Below are 16936 nucleotides of genomic sequence, written 5' to 3'. Positions count from 1 at the left end.
GGTATTCTATGAAAGGTATCCTAGTTTATTTCAAAAGATTTTTTACTAAATGCATTGAAATAGTTTGATAGGCTTGTAGTTTGTTTCTAACTGAATAAGATTTCTTAAACTGATAACTCTAGCAGATACATGTTTAGTTTCAGTCTTTCAGTAAATCACAAATATATAGTTTATATCCAAGACCTTTCGTTTTATAGCATGATTTCTTGACTAATTGTTGTTTCTAACTAGCCAGGAAGTTATTGAACCAAAGGTCACGATTGGTATAGGTGATGACTTTGTCATCCCTTCATGATTTGGTTGACTGTTTTGTGGCATTTGACCATGGATATGTTCCAGTAGCCGTACCCCCAATATCGACCTCTTTTCCTAGATTGTGACATCATCGAATGGGACTTAACACTAAATGTGTAACATAAGCAGCAAAAGGGATGCCACACGAGTTCAAAGATCTGCTTACCATTTTAGAGAACAAGCAATCACCCCTGGATTTTAAGTGATGTTCATTTTGTTCAATCTTTAGTATTGTTTTAAATTGCATCATATCCCTTGGTTATGTCAGATGAAGAACACATTAAGACACACCATAATTATAGATAATTTAAATGTCTGTTATGCTGCATCTTTTTTTTCTTTTGTCAGTGACACTGGTTTTGATCCTCTGATAATTCGTGATACATGGATTCGGCTTAGTACATGTATCTCCCATATATATGGTGAATGTCTTTACATGCATGCATTCATAGTAGTTACCTTCATATTTACATATCCTCTTTCAGACAAATGGTATCCATCAAGAATGTCCAAAATGTCTTTACACTCTTTACTACAGTGAATTTTGAGAGCTGGAATAAATATTATGTTATCATTAAAAAGAAAATATATCAGTCTTATACGGAAAAAATTCGGTAACCACGAAAAATATACATTTGCTGATGAAAAAGGGAGGCGAAAGGATCGTCAATGATACTGAGTCGCCCATACAAAGCTTATATAACAAGTTACAGAATATGAAAATGACACTTAGTAAATGTAGTGCGTCCAAAGCGCTTTTTTAAATTCATTTTCACGGAAAACGCTCACACCCCAAAAACATTTTAAGACAATGATGAGTAAATAGATATTTAAACATAGGAACTAGGAAAATTTAAATTTAATTTGCTCCTAGAGATCAGGCTTTTGTCATTTTAAATATTAAATACTTCCAGTCCAACGTATATCAGTAGAGGGCGAGATACTGCAGAACCTTCTACATAAGAAAATGCCTGTACCAAGTCAGGAATATGACAGTTGTTATCCATTCGTTTGATGTGTTTGAGTTTTTGAATTTGCCATTTGATTGCGGCCTTTTTTTTTTAATTTTCCTCGGAGTTCAGTGTTTTTGTGATTTTACTTTTTTCCGAAGAAACTAAACTCAGCAATGAGTTTATAAGTTAGTGTTGCACAATCTTATTTTGCTTTGCGATTTGTTATGGACTAATGTTGGTATTGCATTCTTTTTGCCATAGTGTTTTATCGATTTCTTTGACTAATGGATTTTTATTACCACGTTTTATTTCATCCTTCTTTAAAGTAAGTTTAGACTGACGTTCTCAAAGCACTGTCATTTAAAATTCAAAAGTAAAGGAATCCATATTTTGCTAAATAAAATATTTATTAACATACCAGGAGAAACGAAAGTACACAACTATACTTATGAATACTTTGATGAAGCAAAAAGTGGCAAAAACGGGTGTTTCAAAGCTTTATTTAATGTAGCATTTTGGCTTTCTTATGTTTATCCTTGTAAAAAAGTTTCTTTCTTCTATCCTTAAGGTACAATACTGAATACTAGCCATTAAAACTGAATAGTTGAAAATATAACGCAGCTAATCTCCCTCTATTTGAAGTTCATTCGATCCCTATAGTTTTCACTCCTTATGCTCGCCTTTATTATACTATGAGATATAAAATTATTACAATGTTGTTTTTTCTATAAAAAGAAGGATAACTCTAATGCTTAAAATGTACTATGCAATAGTCTTTGGACTGTCACTATGAATAAAAAAAAATATATAGGGTCAACGTCAAACCGACGGTCACTCAAAAACACCAAAACGGCATCTAAGGGTCAGTATACGACCTTTGATAATATAAATTGTTCTTAATATGTGTTAAGTTCTAAGTCGCCCAAAAGAGACAAATAGTTCAGGAATTTTACAGAAACTATCACAAATACTTTTCTTTTTAAATCAGTTACAACAACAGTTAAAGTTTAGACTTACGAATTCCAGTGGTTTCCATTCTTGATGCTGTATTTATAGTGTCACCGAACAAAGTATATCGCGGCATTTTCAAGCCAACAACTCCAGCTACACAGGGTCCTACAAATAAATTATATGATATAGAAGGTAAAGAGATGTGGTATGATTCCCAGTGAGCTATTTATTCTTTAAAGACATACGGACAAAGATGTGAACAATTACAGATCATCGTCCTACAATTAGTTAACCCACTCATTATAGTAAGCTTAAAAGAAAAGGCTCCGGCTAACAAAGGGTGAAAAATACAAGAGAGAAAATAAAAGGCCTGACTCATTCTACAACAATAAAAAAGGACGATATTTGTAGTCAGTAGTTAACGAAACCACTGGATTATAGGCTTGGGACAGGCAAATAAAGAATGATTCTTAGTGCATTTTATGTATAATATTTGTATGTTAAGTAAATTTTTCTTGACAAAAAACATATCATAGATACACTTAGAGAAGATGGTGTGCAAATATTGGTAATTTGGCTGAGATAAAAAGAACTATAATGAAAATGGCCGCCAAAAAGACATGTGTAACTCTAATTGTTGGATTGTGAAACTGCGTAAAATAGAATCATCTCTACAAAGTAACCCTTTCACATGTATTTTTATTCATATGTAAGAAGAGGTGGGTAAATAATCAAAAAGACAAATTTTGATTTGCTGTCAATGGTATTTACAAAATTTAAAAAAGCTACAGTTGAAGTGTAAAAGATACGGAGAAGGCTCATGTGAATTTTGACGTTGGTGAGTCAGGAACATACGAAAAAATGGATCGATTGTAAATTTACTTTTTTTTTATTTTAAAAAGGCAATTCTATTGACATATCGTCGAGTCGAACGTTTGCTCCGTTATTAATTTTTACCAGAAACCTCCTTTTATTTGTACCTTTTTCATATCAAATCATTCAAAAAGTTCGTTGAAATATTAAAGAGTGAAGATTGATAGGTATTTGTGGATGATACCATTTTTCTCTTTACCTGAGTGTATTCCTATGCGAAGTTTGAGTGTGTCGTCTGGTCTATGCTTAATCCTAAATGATTTGATGGCTGACAGAAGATGGAGCGACATTGAAGCTATTTCACCCGCATGGTTGTTACCGTTACGGATTGGCAGTCCACTGACTACCATATATGCATCACCTATTGTCTCTACCTTGTATACGTCATAATGACCAATAATGGAATCAAAACACGTGTATAAATCATTCAACATATCTATTACCTGCAATTATACGTTCAATTTAACATCAAATTTGCATAGCTAAAGTACAGTATTAGGTTACAGTTTCAAAACTACGTTCAAACTTTTTCGAGTTTCAATTTATTCGATATCTTTACAATTTCGGATGTTTTAATTCGCGATGTACAATTTTGTATGGCCTATTTAATTTCAACATGACATTTAAAAAATACAATCCGATTTCTGATTTTCAATTTAAACCATTAAAACATTTTTACACCCTCTACGTTTGAAAAACTGACCAAGAAGTGCACAACACGAGTTTCACTCTCTATCTAAAAGGAAATTTAAACAGTCGAAGAGTCAACATAAAATCATAAGTTAAAGCCAAAAATATACCGTGTGTATGTACCTATTGATGTATTGTCGGGTTTTTGTGCTTGTTAATTGCATTGTTGCCGCACTGACGTTCACCTAATATGTCGTTTCCTTCTTGCCTTAAACAGTTTGTCACCCTTTATTGTGTTTTCACAGCGTATGAGGCAAAGAGGTTTACAAATTTAAAACAAAAAGACACCAGAACTTAGAGTGGATAAATGTACTTGAGACAAACGAAAAACTTATATTTATACTCAATATAGAACTCCTGATGGCTGAAGCTTATTTCTTCATGTTCAAATCCTATTACATAACGAAACGCTGATAATAAAACGACACAGTTTCAACACTTTATCAACATTACCTGCATAGGAGTACTTTCAGCAGATAACGATGTAAACCCTACAATATCACTAAAGTAAACTGAAGCACATTCGTAATGTTCAGGTTCTACCATTTCACCGTTCCTTAGCTGGTTAGCAACAGATCTGTAACATGAACATCACTTAGAAATACAAGTAAATCAAATTCAAATCAATGCTTATACATAAGATAGTTAATATCGATTAGGTATCTTAAACGGGGCTTTGTTAAGTTAACGAATTCAAATCGTAAAAGATCGTGCATGCCCTTTTTACGTAGTAAACATATGAATTTTGAGTAAAAGGAAATTTGAAGACTATAATCTGAAAAGTATAAAGGTGTATTACCACCATTTATAAAATGAAGCCGTTTAAACACTCGTTGTTTGGAATCTTACCGGAACACATGAGGTCCCCTTGGTTTGTTGAATGGGATCTCAGGTTTAAACATATTAAGCAGACATCTTTCCTTTAGTCAATCAATTCTTTTGTTTCTACGGCAAGTTAATCTTAATAAAATGTAATCGTTGTCGTCATTTAACTTTGATATGTATCTTCCTGCCGCAATCCACATTTTATTCTTTAAACGACCATTATGATCTATTTTATGTAAAGTCGCTTCTGTAATGCGATACTTTTAACATAATATTTCTTTAATCTACTGATATGTATCTGTCTAAACAATTTGTTTATCTCTCTACTGTCTCACAATTACTTACCGTGGTAACATACGAAACAACAAATTCTCTGTCATTTTCTTTTCTTCTGACAACTGTTGTGTCCGTTGAGCTACGACTTCTTCAAGGTTATTAGCATATTTTTCCATGATTGCCAACATATTGTCAAATATATTTGCTTTTCTACATGAAAATAAAGCATGATGGTAATTGAAGCGTTTTGTTCCCATTAAAGTTTACATTAACTAAATCGAATTGTACTAGAAATAAAGATACAAGTTCGTAAAGTGGTTTGTTGGCCTTGAGTCTTACAAATTACCAATTCAGTATACTAGGATAGTCTTGAAAATATCATTATAGTTGTTATCAAATCTATGACAATACAGTCGAATAATATACATATCATCGATTAAACTTCTATTGTGATTCATTGAAAATGGAGTAGACGCCGATACTTAATGTACAATAACTATATTTAGTGTGCACGAAACTGTTTTGCACAAAACCAATCATTTTATATCCAATTAATAATGACGAAGTAAAAAATTTAGTTACGTGTACAACTTTAGAAGGAGATACAGTTTCATGACAACAACAAAAAAGACAATAGGACGGCAATCAATCTTATATCACTACACAGAAAAATTGATCTACACGAACCCCAGAGATAATGGGAGAACTGATATGCTTCGAAAGCCGGACGCAATTCCTGCTGTACCAGTGGCATCCGTTTTTAATGTACATAGCAAGTCATTTCATTTTCCTGTGACATATTCGTTTGAACTGAAATCGGAGTGCTCCTTTCTTAACTTCTTTCTCATTTCTGACCAAAAACAGCACGTTTTACATTTTCTAACATTGATGGAAATTGTTTCACAGATTTTTCGTTTGGTATTAATAAAGATAAATTATTGCAATTGAAAACTATAAATCAGAGAAAAACAAAACAATAAAAATATCTAGCAAGGAAGGAAACCTATTGAGAAAGAGTGCGCATAAAACTTGATAATGAGTCCCATCTGATAAAGCCTGTACCGCTCATCAGATAAGCCTTCTAGCTCCATATATGGTACGCGTTGTGTGACTCAGTGTAAGTGCAAACGGGAGAATGGCTATGACAATTGGTAATTATATGTGGTCTTACGTGACACAGATATTCAAAAACGGTCAATCAACTCATGATAGCGCCTGTAAAATTTCCGATAGAATAACTTTAACTTATCATTAATGTCATTTTATGTAAGCAATAACACTCTATCACCGAAATCATGATAGAAAACACAGGCTTTGGAATAGCATATCAATTGGGAGATATTATTAGTTGCACCTGATATGATATATACAGGGTAAGAAAATTCCAAATGGGGCAAGAGCGAGCGAAGCTCAAGCCCCATATGGAATTTACTGACCTTGTACATATCGTATAAGTTCACTAGCAAACTGTGTATCAAATTTACCGACTATCTTATATGAGGAATTTAGACGTAGTTGTAAACCTTGATATTCGTGTGTTTCTTTGTCCTATATGTTCTCCCATTTATTTGTATTGTGGTCCTGTCATGTGATGTTGTCGTTTTGGTGTTGTGTTTGACGTTGCCATAAAAGCGGGAGGTTTGGCATGCCACAAAACCAGGTTCAACCCACCATTTTTTTCTTAAAATGTCCTGTACCAAGTCAGGAAAATGGTCATTGTTATATTATAGTTCGTCTCTGTGTGTGTTACATTTTAATGTTGTGTTTTTGTTGTGTCGTTGTTCTCCTCTTATATTTGATGCGTTTCCCTCAGTTTTAGTTTGTAACCCGGATTTGTTTTTATCTCTATCGATTTATGAGTTTCGAACAGCGGTATACTACTGTTGACTTTATATATCACCATTTTAACAAGATTAAGCAAAACAGTCAATTATTTACAGTATTTAACGTGTTGTGTCTAAAAGCATGAAGATAGCATAGTTATGTCTGTTTACAATGTACTTTACTTTAAGAAAACAGCTTTTTTTTACAGGAACGTAACTCTTATACTAAATGTGTATTGTTTTTATAAAGGACGAAATATTACAACTAATAGCGTATTAAAATAAAACATGCCCTCTTACCAAATATCAAATATATACGGTATCTACGTGTTCGCTTTTAACCAATGGTATTCTTAGAAATGTATAGAAGGTAAGATACATATGTAAATTCTATATATATAGACACTGCTGTACTGCTGCTACATAGAAATGGAAAGTTCACAATTTTGAAATTTAATCAGCTCTTCAGTCGTAATGGTTTTTTTCTAAAACGACCCTCATTGCCAATTTTCTAGGTGTAAGTCAAGATATGAAGCGACTTAACTGTATCGAATGTATCCTTTATTTTACGGCCGGTTGTTTACCGATGTTCAAATCTCGAAAATCGATTAGAAAGAGACAAATAGAGTAAAAAACAAAACAAAAACAAAATCAAAAAAACTGAGGGACTAAACAGTCATCAAATGTTGAATTATGTACTGAGAGGACATCACCAATATAGTGGACCGTGACGTTAAAGGATAATGCTAGCTTATTTTCAGTCGTCATTAGAAACTTCTGTGGGAAGTCTGTCTCATTTGAATTAAAAAAGAGCGTCGGCAAGAACAGGAGCACAGTTGGTTCTATAGGAATGTTGAATGTCATTAAAAAACCCGTCATCCAAACAAAAAATTAATTATAGGTCACGAACAAAACGTAAAAAGTATGAAATTGTTAATTCCTTAATACACGGCTATCTCTATATTAATTGTGCGCTGAAATTTGTAAAAGAATGGTCCTTAAAAAAACTGCTGTTTGATTGGAGGGAATTTCAGATATGATTTGAAAAAGTTGGTTCCTATTTTGTGTAGTGGTTCCAGTAAACATCTACTTCGTTTGGCAACCTGCAGTGGACAAAGCGATGCGAACAAATCTACTATACCGTCCTTTGAGTATCTAAAATCAGGAATAAAATCTATGTGCACGTCAATTTTGTTCAAGGCTTCAAGGACACTGGGAGTCATTTAGATAATTTCAAGGAAAAGGATGAAGACTAAATGACTCAGAGAGCAGCATTTCTGACTATGGCTAATTAGAGGAAAATTGTACATGGACAAGTATTTTCTTTAGACAATATTAGATAATTTCAAGGAAAAAGATGAAGACAAAATGACTCAGAGAGCAGCATTTCAGACTATGGCTAATTAGAGGAAAATTGAACATGGACAAGTATTGTCTTTACACATATCACCATTTCTAGAAAGCATTATGTGTTGTTTAGACAACCTTGGAAATAATGGATATTGGACAAGTACTTACAGACCTTGGTGCATTGGCTTTAGTCTGTATTTAATATATTTAAAATCAGGCCTTTGATCAGGATCTTCATTCCAACAATCATGTATACAGGTAGAGATGTATTCCTCACACATAAGTAAATTAGTATTCGGTCTGTATGGTGGATCTTCTCCCATTTTAACTCTGTGTATAATTTCTAAAACAGTAAAGCACGTGGTAAATAAATACAAAGGTTTTGATTTTTTAACGATTGAATTACTAGAACAATACGTACTTTTAACAGATGGTATTTGGTCTTGCAATATACCAAATAATCTTCATAAAAACATTATTGCCGACAAAAATGTGTGCGTTTGTGAAATACCTTTTTATCAGTTACAAATTTTACATACATTAAGCATGTTAAGTGAAGAAGGTAATTAAAATTAAGCTGCTTCTTAATAATATTTGTTGTGTTTTTGTTTATCTATTATATCTTAATTGTTTTTTCTTAGACTTTTCACGTTGTATTTATTAATAACTTTTATAGAATTAGGGCGATAAAGACTTTGACATATAGTCAAGACGCCTGTTTATTGTTATAGACCGTACTTATCCCTTTATTTTACTATAGTTTTTTCGTTAGGTTTCGATCTCATTTACGTATACATCACGTTTATTTGTATTATTAGACACACTAACTTTCCATGGCATTTGTTGAAAACGCAGAATAGTCGTAAACTGTGGATATAATATAGCTCATGGGCACTCTTATTGCAAATTGAATATAAAGATTTTCTTTGTTTTATTGGTAATAATTCTGTTTGGTATATCTTTATTATACTATATGAAGAGATTATATATCTTAAAGGTATGTGTGTTTCATAATTCAGCTTCAAGAACTTAACTACCTTTTGGAGCAAAGTCTGTTCGTCCCCATGGTCCTAGTCGTCCATGAATTTCATACATAATTATGGCAAACGAGTAAATATCTCCTTTTGGGGTTCCATAATTACTATTATACTTGTTCCGTAATAATTCTGGTGCCGTCCAAAGAAGTCCTGTGAATGCATAAGGAGCAATGTTTATTTCATGTTTTCTTTCTGTAATCAGTTCCCTTTGCTTTTATCTGATAATTTTTAATTGTACATGCAGAATAATTTTCACGTTTATTATATATCTATGTACCTATGTATGTTTCTACCTGGTTAGCAAAACTTACTTCTTTATAGAGATATAAACAAATCACGAAGAATTTATTACAATGGATATGTATATAAACTGTACAAATTCAGTAAACTATAAACAAAATAGTTTTCATAGTGTATAGCATTTGTTTGGATTATGTACGTTTAATCATGCTGTTTAATTTGCCAACCGACAACAACAAAAGTTTCTTTAAACTACATATTCACTTTCAAAATTACTTGAACCCCCAGGATTGAATAGGGTAAAGAAATATTGTCATTTCTGATCGTCTTCCAACGGGCAGTAAACTCATCCTATAAAAGAGAGGTGTCCGTTAGGCTGTGCGGAATATATGAATACACAGCCATGTCCGGTTTGTCTTGGGACGTTGAATCCGATAGTCCGTGTAGTAAGTCCCTCGACCTGCATGTTAAAGACCCCGTGCAACCAATTTTTAGAGGGGTCGATAGATATTCTGTTGCAATGTAAAATGTCAGCCTCTATTAAAAATATCCTCATTTTCCAGCGGCCGTCGATGTATCAACCCTTCAACACGGTCTATCCCTCTGTACAACCGTTTGGATCCTTTATTAATATGCTCTGAATATGAATTAATTATTTTCTACTTGATGTTAAGCAAGCATCAAGCAATCATTTAATTAAAATTAATTGTATTTATCATCGCTTACAGTTGTTATGATAACGAGGAGAGATTTTTCTTTACCTTCACAATTACTGAAACTGTCACTCTTGTGCTGTGTAGTACTGCCAATGAGCTGTTGTAAACCAAAGTCTGATACTTGAAGAACCCATCTACTATCTACTAAACAGTTGGAAGATTTCAAGTTTCCATGATACTGTATCTCACTTTCATGTATAAATATCATACCCTACAAAATTGGAATGTATGAATTATGAAGGTAAATCCAGAAAAGCGCTTCTTACGCATGACATTTATAACGTGTTTTAGTAATTATCAATATATATATATGCTGGATGTCTCATTGGTTTTTACCCAACATCTCCGTTAATTTATATAATTTAATTTAATACAAAGCAATTTAAAATTGAGCTGTTTTATTTCAAAACAAAATAAGTTGTGCGTTATTGAAAAGGTAAAGCACTAGGAAGAAACTGATCCCCAAATGAGCCACAGCCTAAAACGTAAAATAACAAAAAAAAACAAACTCAAAGGTAAATTCAAATCGGAAAGTCCCTTATCAAATGGCAAAATTAAAAGCTCAAACACATCAAACGAATGGAAAATAACTGTCATATTCCTGACTTGGTACAGGCATTTCCTTCTGTAGAAAATGGTGGATTAAACCTGGTTTTGTAGCTAGCTAAACCCTTCACTGTCATTTCCAATAGAAACCCCCTCTTTGCATTGTACATAAAAATGTGAATGTGGTAAAGGGTCGGTTTTTTCATAGACATTCGTTATCATTCATACAAACTCTAGAGTTTACAAGTATAATAGTAATTAGAGTATATTGGCTATGCCATTGTGTGATTTATAAGTTTGGATTAAACATATCTATTCGACGGAAAGAAGTACTCTGAAATAATTTGATGCTCATGCCAGTAAAACTGAAAGATATATATTGAATTTTGTCACAAAAATTAGCATGACTTCAAAACACAAAATTACCACTGTGATGACAACCATAAGAAAGTTAAAAGAATTGTTTTAACATTAATGAACCATTATTGAATCATCCTCATGATGTCAGTTGAAAAGGTTGTCTTCATTTGTGGTTTATTTCATATCGATCGAACTGAACTACTTATTAGTACGGGAAAAGCATGTCAACATCTAGCCAATAATTTCAGTTGAATCAAGATTTACATTGATAGTTTTAAATGTGATATTAGCAATAAGATATAATAATATTATAGAAATAACTAAATTGTTTTGATATTATGACGATCTATGATTGTAATAGAAAAATGCAAGATGCATTTTCTTTGCATTTATATTTTCAATAGGATTGAATCGTTTCTTACCTTGATTAGGTCTGCAACAAGTGATGCAATAAACAACTTACCTTGATTAGGTCTGCAACAAGTGATGCAATAAACAACTTACCTTGATTAGGTCTGCAACAAGTGATGCAATAAACAACTTACCTTGATTAGGTCTGCAACAAGTGATGCAATAAACATGTCATCTAGATTTAGGTCAGCATTTTGCAAAATATCCTAAAATGTGAATCATTAATTCTCAATATGTTTTTAGCAAATCTATAACTGTAGGCTAAACTATCAGTTAGACTATCGTATATTGCACACAATTGCTAAAAAGACGAAATGAAAGATAGAAATACTACATGTTTTTGATTTTAATAGTGTTTGTCTGTCAATGCTTTTCATAAGGCTACTGTATGAAAACGTCTATTTAGTGCAGTCAGTGGTATAAGAATGTTTTATAATTTCATATCGGTAGGTTAAGTACAATGAGTTTCAGTATCTGACTAGTATTTAACTATGGTTTGTAATTGTTTTTTCCTGAACTGGTTTTAATTTATATTCTTGCATTATCCTTCTCAATCCCCGAAATCATATTAAAAATTGGATGCTTTAGATATCAAAAAGCTTCGTTAACCCTTTACTAGGTTTATGTGCCTGTCCAAAATTGAGGGAAAGTGTTAATGATTGTCCAATGTAATATCTTAATGTGTTTGTGTCATTTTTAATATTTTTGTGTTAATGACAAATCTTCAATCATATATATTGATGTGTTTCGAATATGAATAAAGAGCAATGAAGTAGAGGGCGAGTTAGAACTTTTATTTTTATTATATGGACGCCTGTCTTGATCCGGAGCTCATGTCATCATTATTGATATGGAAAAATGCTAACCGGACATCCAATGAAACACTATATTGATATAAACGTATCATGGACGAATGGATGGCGTCAAGTTGATAATCATTCACTAACATATATTGATGTGTTTTGAATATGAATAAACATCAATGAAGCACGATAACAAAAACAAAACAACAAGTGACATTTACGAGCCAACAACATACATTGTACAACTTTCAACAGCAGACAATAGTCTTACTTCACAAGTCACAAAATCTATTACTGATCCCAACATAGATATATAGATGAATTTTAAAACAAAACTACTAACTAACTGCAATCAACTCTCCTACCAGGATATATATATATATTTTTTAGTGACACCTCAAACATATTAGTCCTTAAATATAAGTGTCAAAGCCGACAAGACAAGACTTTCCTCTCATTCCTAAAGTTTACGTACGAAAAAGCAACAAATAACAAATCATAAGTCAGATTATATATTGTATGATTCGATGCAAGCGATCTACCATAAGACTTACGGTTCGAAGAAGCGAGATAGATGTGAAATTCAAAACAGCAGCATCAAAACAATTGAAAACCCCATAAAATAACATCTTTTTTCGAGCGTTGACTCTAAATTTAAGCTTAAAAGGTGACCTATAGTTGCTAACCTTCTACGTCCTTTTGTCACTGGAGAAGAGTTTATCTCCTTATTTTTATATCAAGTAGAATTTCGTGGTCCCTTTTTTCTATATGGTTTTGTATTTTGTCATGAAATTTGTTTTTAAACATTTCTTAATAAAATGTAGTGTAAAAGTCAAAGATATAAAGTGTCAATGCAAACACAAATAAAACAGTTAAGGTATATGTGAAAAGACCTGGCACACGGCTGATTTACAATTAATAGGAACGGTGAGGTTATTGTGTCACAATACACGATAGAAATGAAATAAATTGGTATATCCGTCAACCTGTAAACCTATAATAGGTAGACATTTCTGTCCTCGAATTGTCTTATTATTTATTGAAACCAAAACAATTAAGATTTTACACACATCATGGGACTACAAATGCCATTGATATTTTTGTAAATCAGAAAGAATAACATCGAGTTGTTAAAATTCCGTAAAGACTTCATCTTACAGTGAATCAAATAAAAGTAAAAAGTTATGGCATTTTCTCGGATTAGTGAATTCATGAGATTACGAAACTTACATAGAGACTTCCTCTAGCACAATATTGAGTAATGATGAAAAGATGTGGAGTTTCCACACAAGCACCAATAAACCTATTGACATTGTCATGGTTTAATTCCTTCCTCAGTTGTAACTGTTTCTTCAGTGTCCTATTGATATCAACATTCTTCTTAAAGATCTGTTTGATAGACACCACTGTCCCCTTATAAGACCCAATAAGTACTTTCTTTTCATACGACACACTGCTCTTTTTGGTAGGTTTCGTTACGCCAAGCAATGTTGTTCTCTCAGGTTCCTCAGGGCCAATCAAGTATTTGAGTGATGATAAAGATCTCCTCTGAAATATTGGAAAGTTATATGTTACTTCAAGTGTCAAAATGTGTAGTAACCTTCAAGTATGAAAGATCTACGTAAAAGGTTATTTTTCTGTGAAAAGACATTGGCCATCACTTTTGAAGATATGTTTTATAAAATAAAAGACTCGATTTTACACTACAAATAAAAAAAATATCTGATGAAAGCTTACTCGGTAAAGGTTTAAAAGTCATATATGAATATATAAAGAAGGAGGTGAAGGGCTATTCATTGTTAAATTACCCTATACACAATAAAAAGAAAAAAGATATCTACCTCAAAAGCATGAAGTTGTTAGTAAAAGTGTTAAAAAGTTTAAAATGATAGATAATATTGATTTTAGAGCATTGTAATTAAAAACATAAAATGATATGTGCATGTACAAGACATTATTAGAGAAGAGTTTGAAATTAAGTCGAAAATAGTTTACCGATGTTCTCGTTATCGATAAGGAATGAAACATATTCCGTTCATCTTTTGTCGAAAGTAATATTTGATAATCTTTGTTAACCTATTACAAAAACATTTGTACACAAAACAATTACAATTAGGGTTCATTTAAAATAATGATTATCAATGTTTGCAAATAAAGAAAACAAGATAAATGAAGGAAATCAGAGCGAAAATTATATATTGATTTCGTAAACGCACTAATCATGGTCCTGAACATTCAAGAGACAGTAAAACAGGAAAGTTTGGTTAAGAAAAGTAGAATTCAATTTCGGATGAAACTCATCAGCATGAAACAATATAATTGCAACAATAAATATTAAAATAAGATATTCGTATCCATCCAGTAAAAATAGGCAGAGGAAATACAGACAACGCTTTGTCAAAAGAAGAATAATTATTTTTAGGAAAACAACAGTTGACATAACACTACACTAAAACAGAAAGATTGAGCAACACGTTACCAATTAAAATCATTTGGTTAACCTCAGCCTAGGAAAAGTAAGCATTTCCTGTTCCTAGAGTAACACACGTCGTCTTACTTATCAAAAGCAGCAGTGACGTGATCAATAGTATAAACGAGGAAAGTAAGATAAGATGGCGATTCCGACAATTTGAGCATACCCATGATCATCTGTTGAGCATATTTTTCATAACTGTCAAATTAATCATGATGGCATCCCTAAAACTTCCGAAGACATGAAATGAAGTTTTCTGCAAGTAATGATATGAGTTTATCAGATCATTGGAAGACCCAATTTTAAGCATTACTACGAGTAAAAAAGATTCATAAACTGAAATTCACAAGATTGAAATTTTTGTTATCTCGGAAGAAACTACCTATTTATTTATATATATAACCTGTACATCCTTGTTTACATTATCACCTGTTACAAATTAGTTTGTTTAATCTTAAAAAAGTAAAAGTATGTTCCGGTATTTTTTATTCGCTTAGAGAACTCAGTTTTTACATATCTGAAACATAAGCATAGGGAAGATAATGTTTCTAGAATAGATCTATATTTATTTATACAAACATCTGCCTTCGAGTAACTTTCATCAGACATATTACTACTTCGTCCATCAATTTAGATAAAAACAATATTTTTTACAATTATTATCACAACACAAACAGTTTTTACGTGGGTTTTTACCTTAACTAAATACAATAGATAATTATGAATGGTCTTCAATCAACCTACTTGTATCAAATAGAGGACCAATAGTGACACGATGAGATATTAATGATGGATGTTTACATCAATGAAGAAATACATTCTATTTGTCGGAAACTTTTTTATCATAAGAAAATGAAACATGGCACGTAACTAAACACTTATTACCAAACTGAAGCGCGATTAGTTATAACACAATTAGGTTTTGTTTTGACGAAGTATAAAATATAAAACCGGACGCAATTAGATGATAACTCGCACGGAATGTTAATAGTGCAAAATAAGGACTGGTTAGAAATCATTTTTTTAAATATTATATTACTGTATTTTTGAAAATTTAAAAAAGTAGACATCAGATTCAAGGGTCGTCGCTTTTTTCTGATTTGACTGCCCATCCGTATAAATAGTTGCTTACATACTTACTTAGTTACCAAAAGTCAAACTCAATAAAGCAGAACAACAGAATGACGTTGCATATGCATGATGCCGAGCGTATACTATTTTATGCACCTGAAGCAGGTAAGCACAACAGGTAAATGAATTATATTTTATTCGCTGAATGAAAATTTGTCTGCTTAAAAGGTCGTACTTTTACTTCCATGTATGAATGATTGTAGAGAAGAAAGCGATTTAAAGGACATATAAATAAGGAGACATGGGACATACGTCAATCAGACAGCAACCAAACAACACTTAATATCGCTAGAAACTTGGCGATCAACATACAGTATTCGATAATATGCCAAGCTCAATATCGACTCACGTTTAAAAAAATTAGTAATATGAAGAAGGTAATATGATAAGGGCAATTTTTTAAGGTTATATCGTGTAAAATATCTTTTGACCAAAAAGTATGGGTGAAATGTCCATTTAAGGTCAAATATGCCAGTTGTGACACGTTATTGACGTCATCTTGACACCACAGGTGATCGTTCTGCACTAAAGTGTTCAGCCTATATTTACCTGTTCATTTATAAACTAATAAACATAATTTTAAATGGTTAAATATATTGAATATTTTTTTCCAATTATAGAAGAAGAGTCTTAAATGGCTTTTATCATGCATCCTCTTTTATAAAAGACTATCAAAGATCTGAAATGTATCCCCATATCTAAAAATATGACAAAACATTGGTTGATAATACAAACAATCTGTATCAGTTGAATTGCCTTAAATGACAATAGTTCATGCTGCATCATTAATGAAAGGACATTTGACTTGACATTTCGATTCTGATTACAGACGTCAATCATGTCTTATGAATGCAAGTCGTTAAAAGGGCAGAAGTGAAGTAAAGTAAATGAAAACCTTTTCATCTAGAAACAAAAGGCTTAATTTTTTCTTTAATTGCTGTACCATTTCAGCATCGTCAAAAGATTGATGACTTGCCAACGAAACGTTTATGTAAATAAGTGGAACTCTTCCATTTGGATATTGAAAACGACACGAGCTGTTTGACTTGTCTTTTCCTCTTTGGTTCGATGTATTGAAGAACCAAAAAAAATAATACAATAAATTTTTAAAGATAAATAATATACTTGCATTGGTTCTGATAGGCATGCATTATGCTCATTATTATTAATGTTATACTTGTATA

At 32.1% G+C, this 16936-nt stretch overlaps 1 protein-coding gene across 1 annotated transcript in view; it reads right to left on the bottom strand.

Annotated features, from left to right (window-relative positions):
- LOC127709627 (guanylate cyclase 32E-like) overlaps positions 1 to 16936 on the bottom strand; it is a 43397-nt gene that overhangs the window by 2951 nt on the left and 23510 nt on the right. Inside the window, exons 11-20 of the mRNA XM_052215231.1 lie at positions 13379 to 13696; positions 11480 to 11551; positions 10074 to 10239; positions 9073 to 9222; positions 8204 to 8378; positions 4932 to 5072; positions 4215 to 4338; positions 3271 to 3514; positions 2265 to 2363; positions 754 to 845 (exon numbers count right to left, since the gene is read on the bottom strand). Coding sequence (XP_052071191.1) covers positions 754 to 845; positions 2265 to 2363; positions 3271 to 3514; positions 4215 to 4338; positions 4932 to 5072; positions 8204 to 8378; positions 9073 to 9222; positions 10074 to 10239; positions 11480 to 11551; positions 13379 to 13696 — 1581 coding nt within the window. The remainder of the gene's footprint in view (positions 1 to 753; positions 846 to 2264; positions 2364 to 3270; positions 3515 to 4214; positions 4339 to 4931; positions 5073 to 8203; positions 8379 to 9072; positions 9223 to 10073; positions 10240 to 11479; positions 11552 to 13378; positions 13697 to 16936) is intronic.

Source organism: Mytilus californianus, unplaced genomic scaffold (genome assembly GCF_021869535.1).
Source record: "Mytilus californianus isolate M0D057914Y unplaced genomic scaffold, xbMytCali1.0.p SCAF_7, whole genome shotgun sequence".
NCBI classification, from domain to species: Eukaryota; Metazoa; Mollusca; class Bivalvia; order Mytilida; family Mytilidae; genus Mytilus; species Mytilus californianus.
This window is presented reverse-complemented; position numbering and strand designations above follow the sequence as displayed.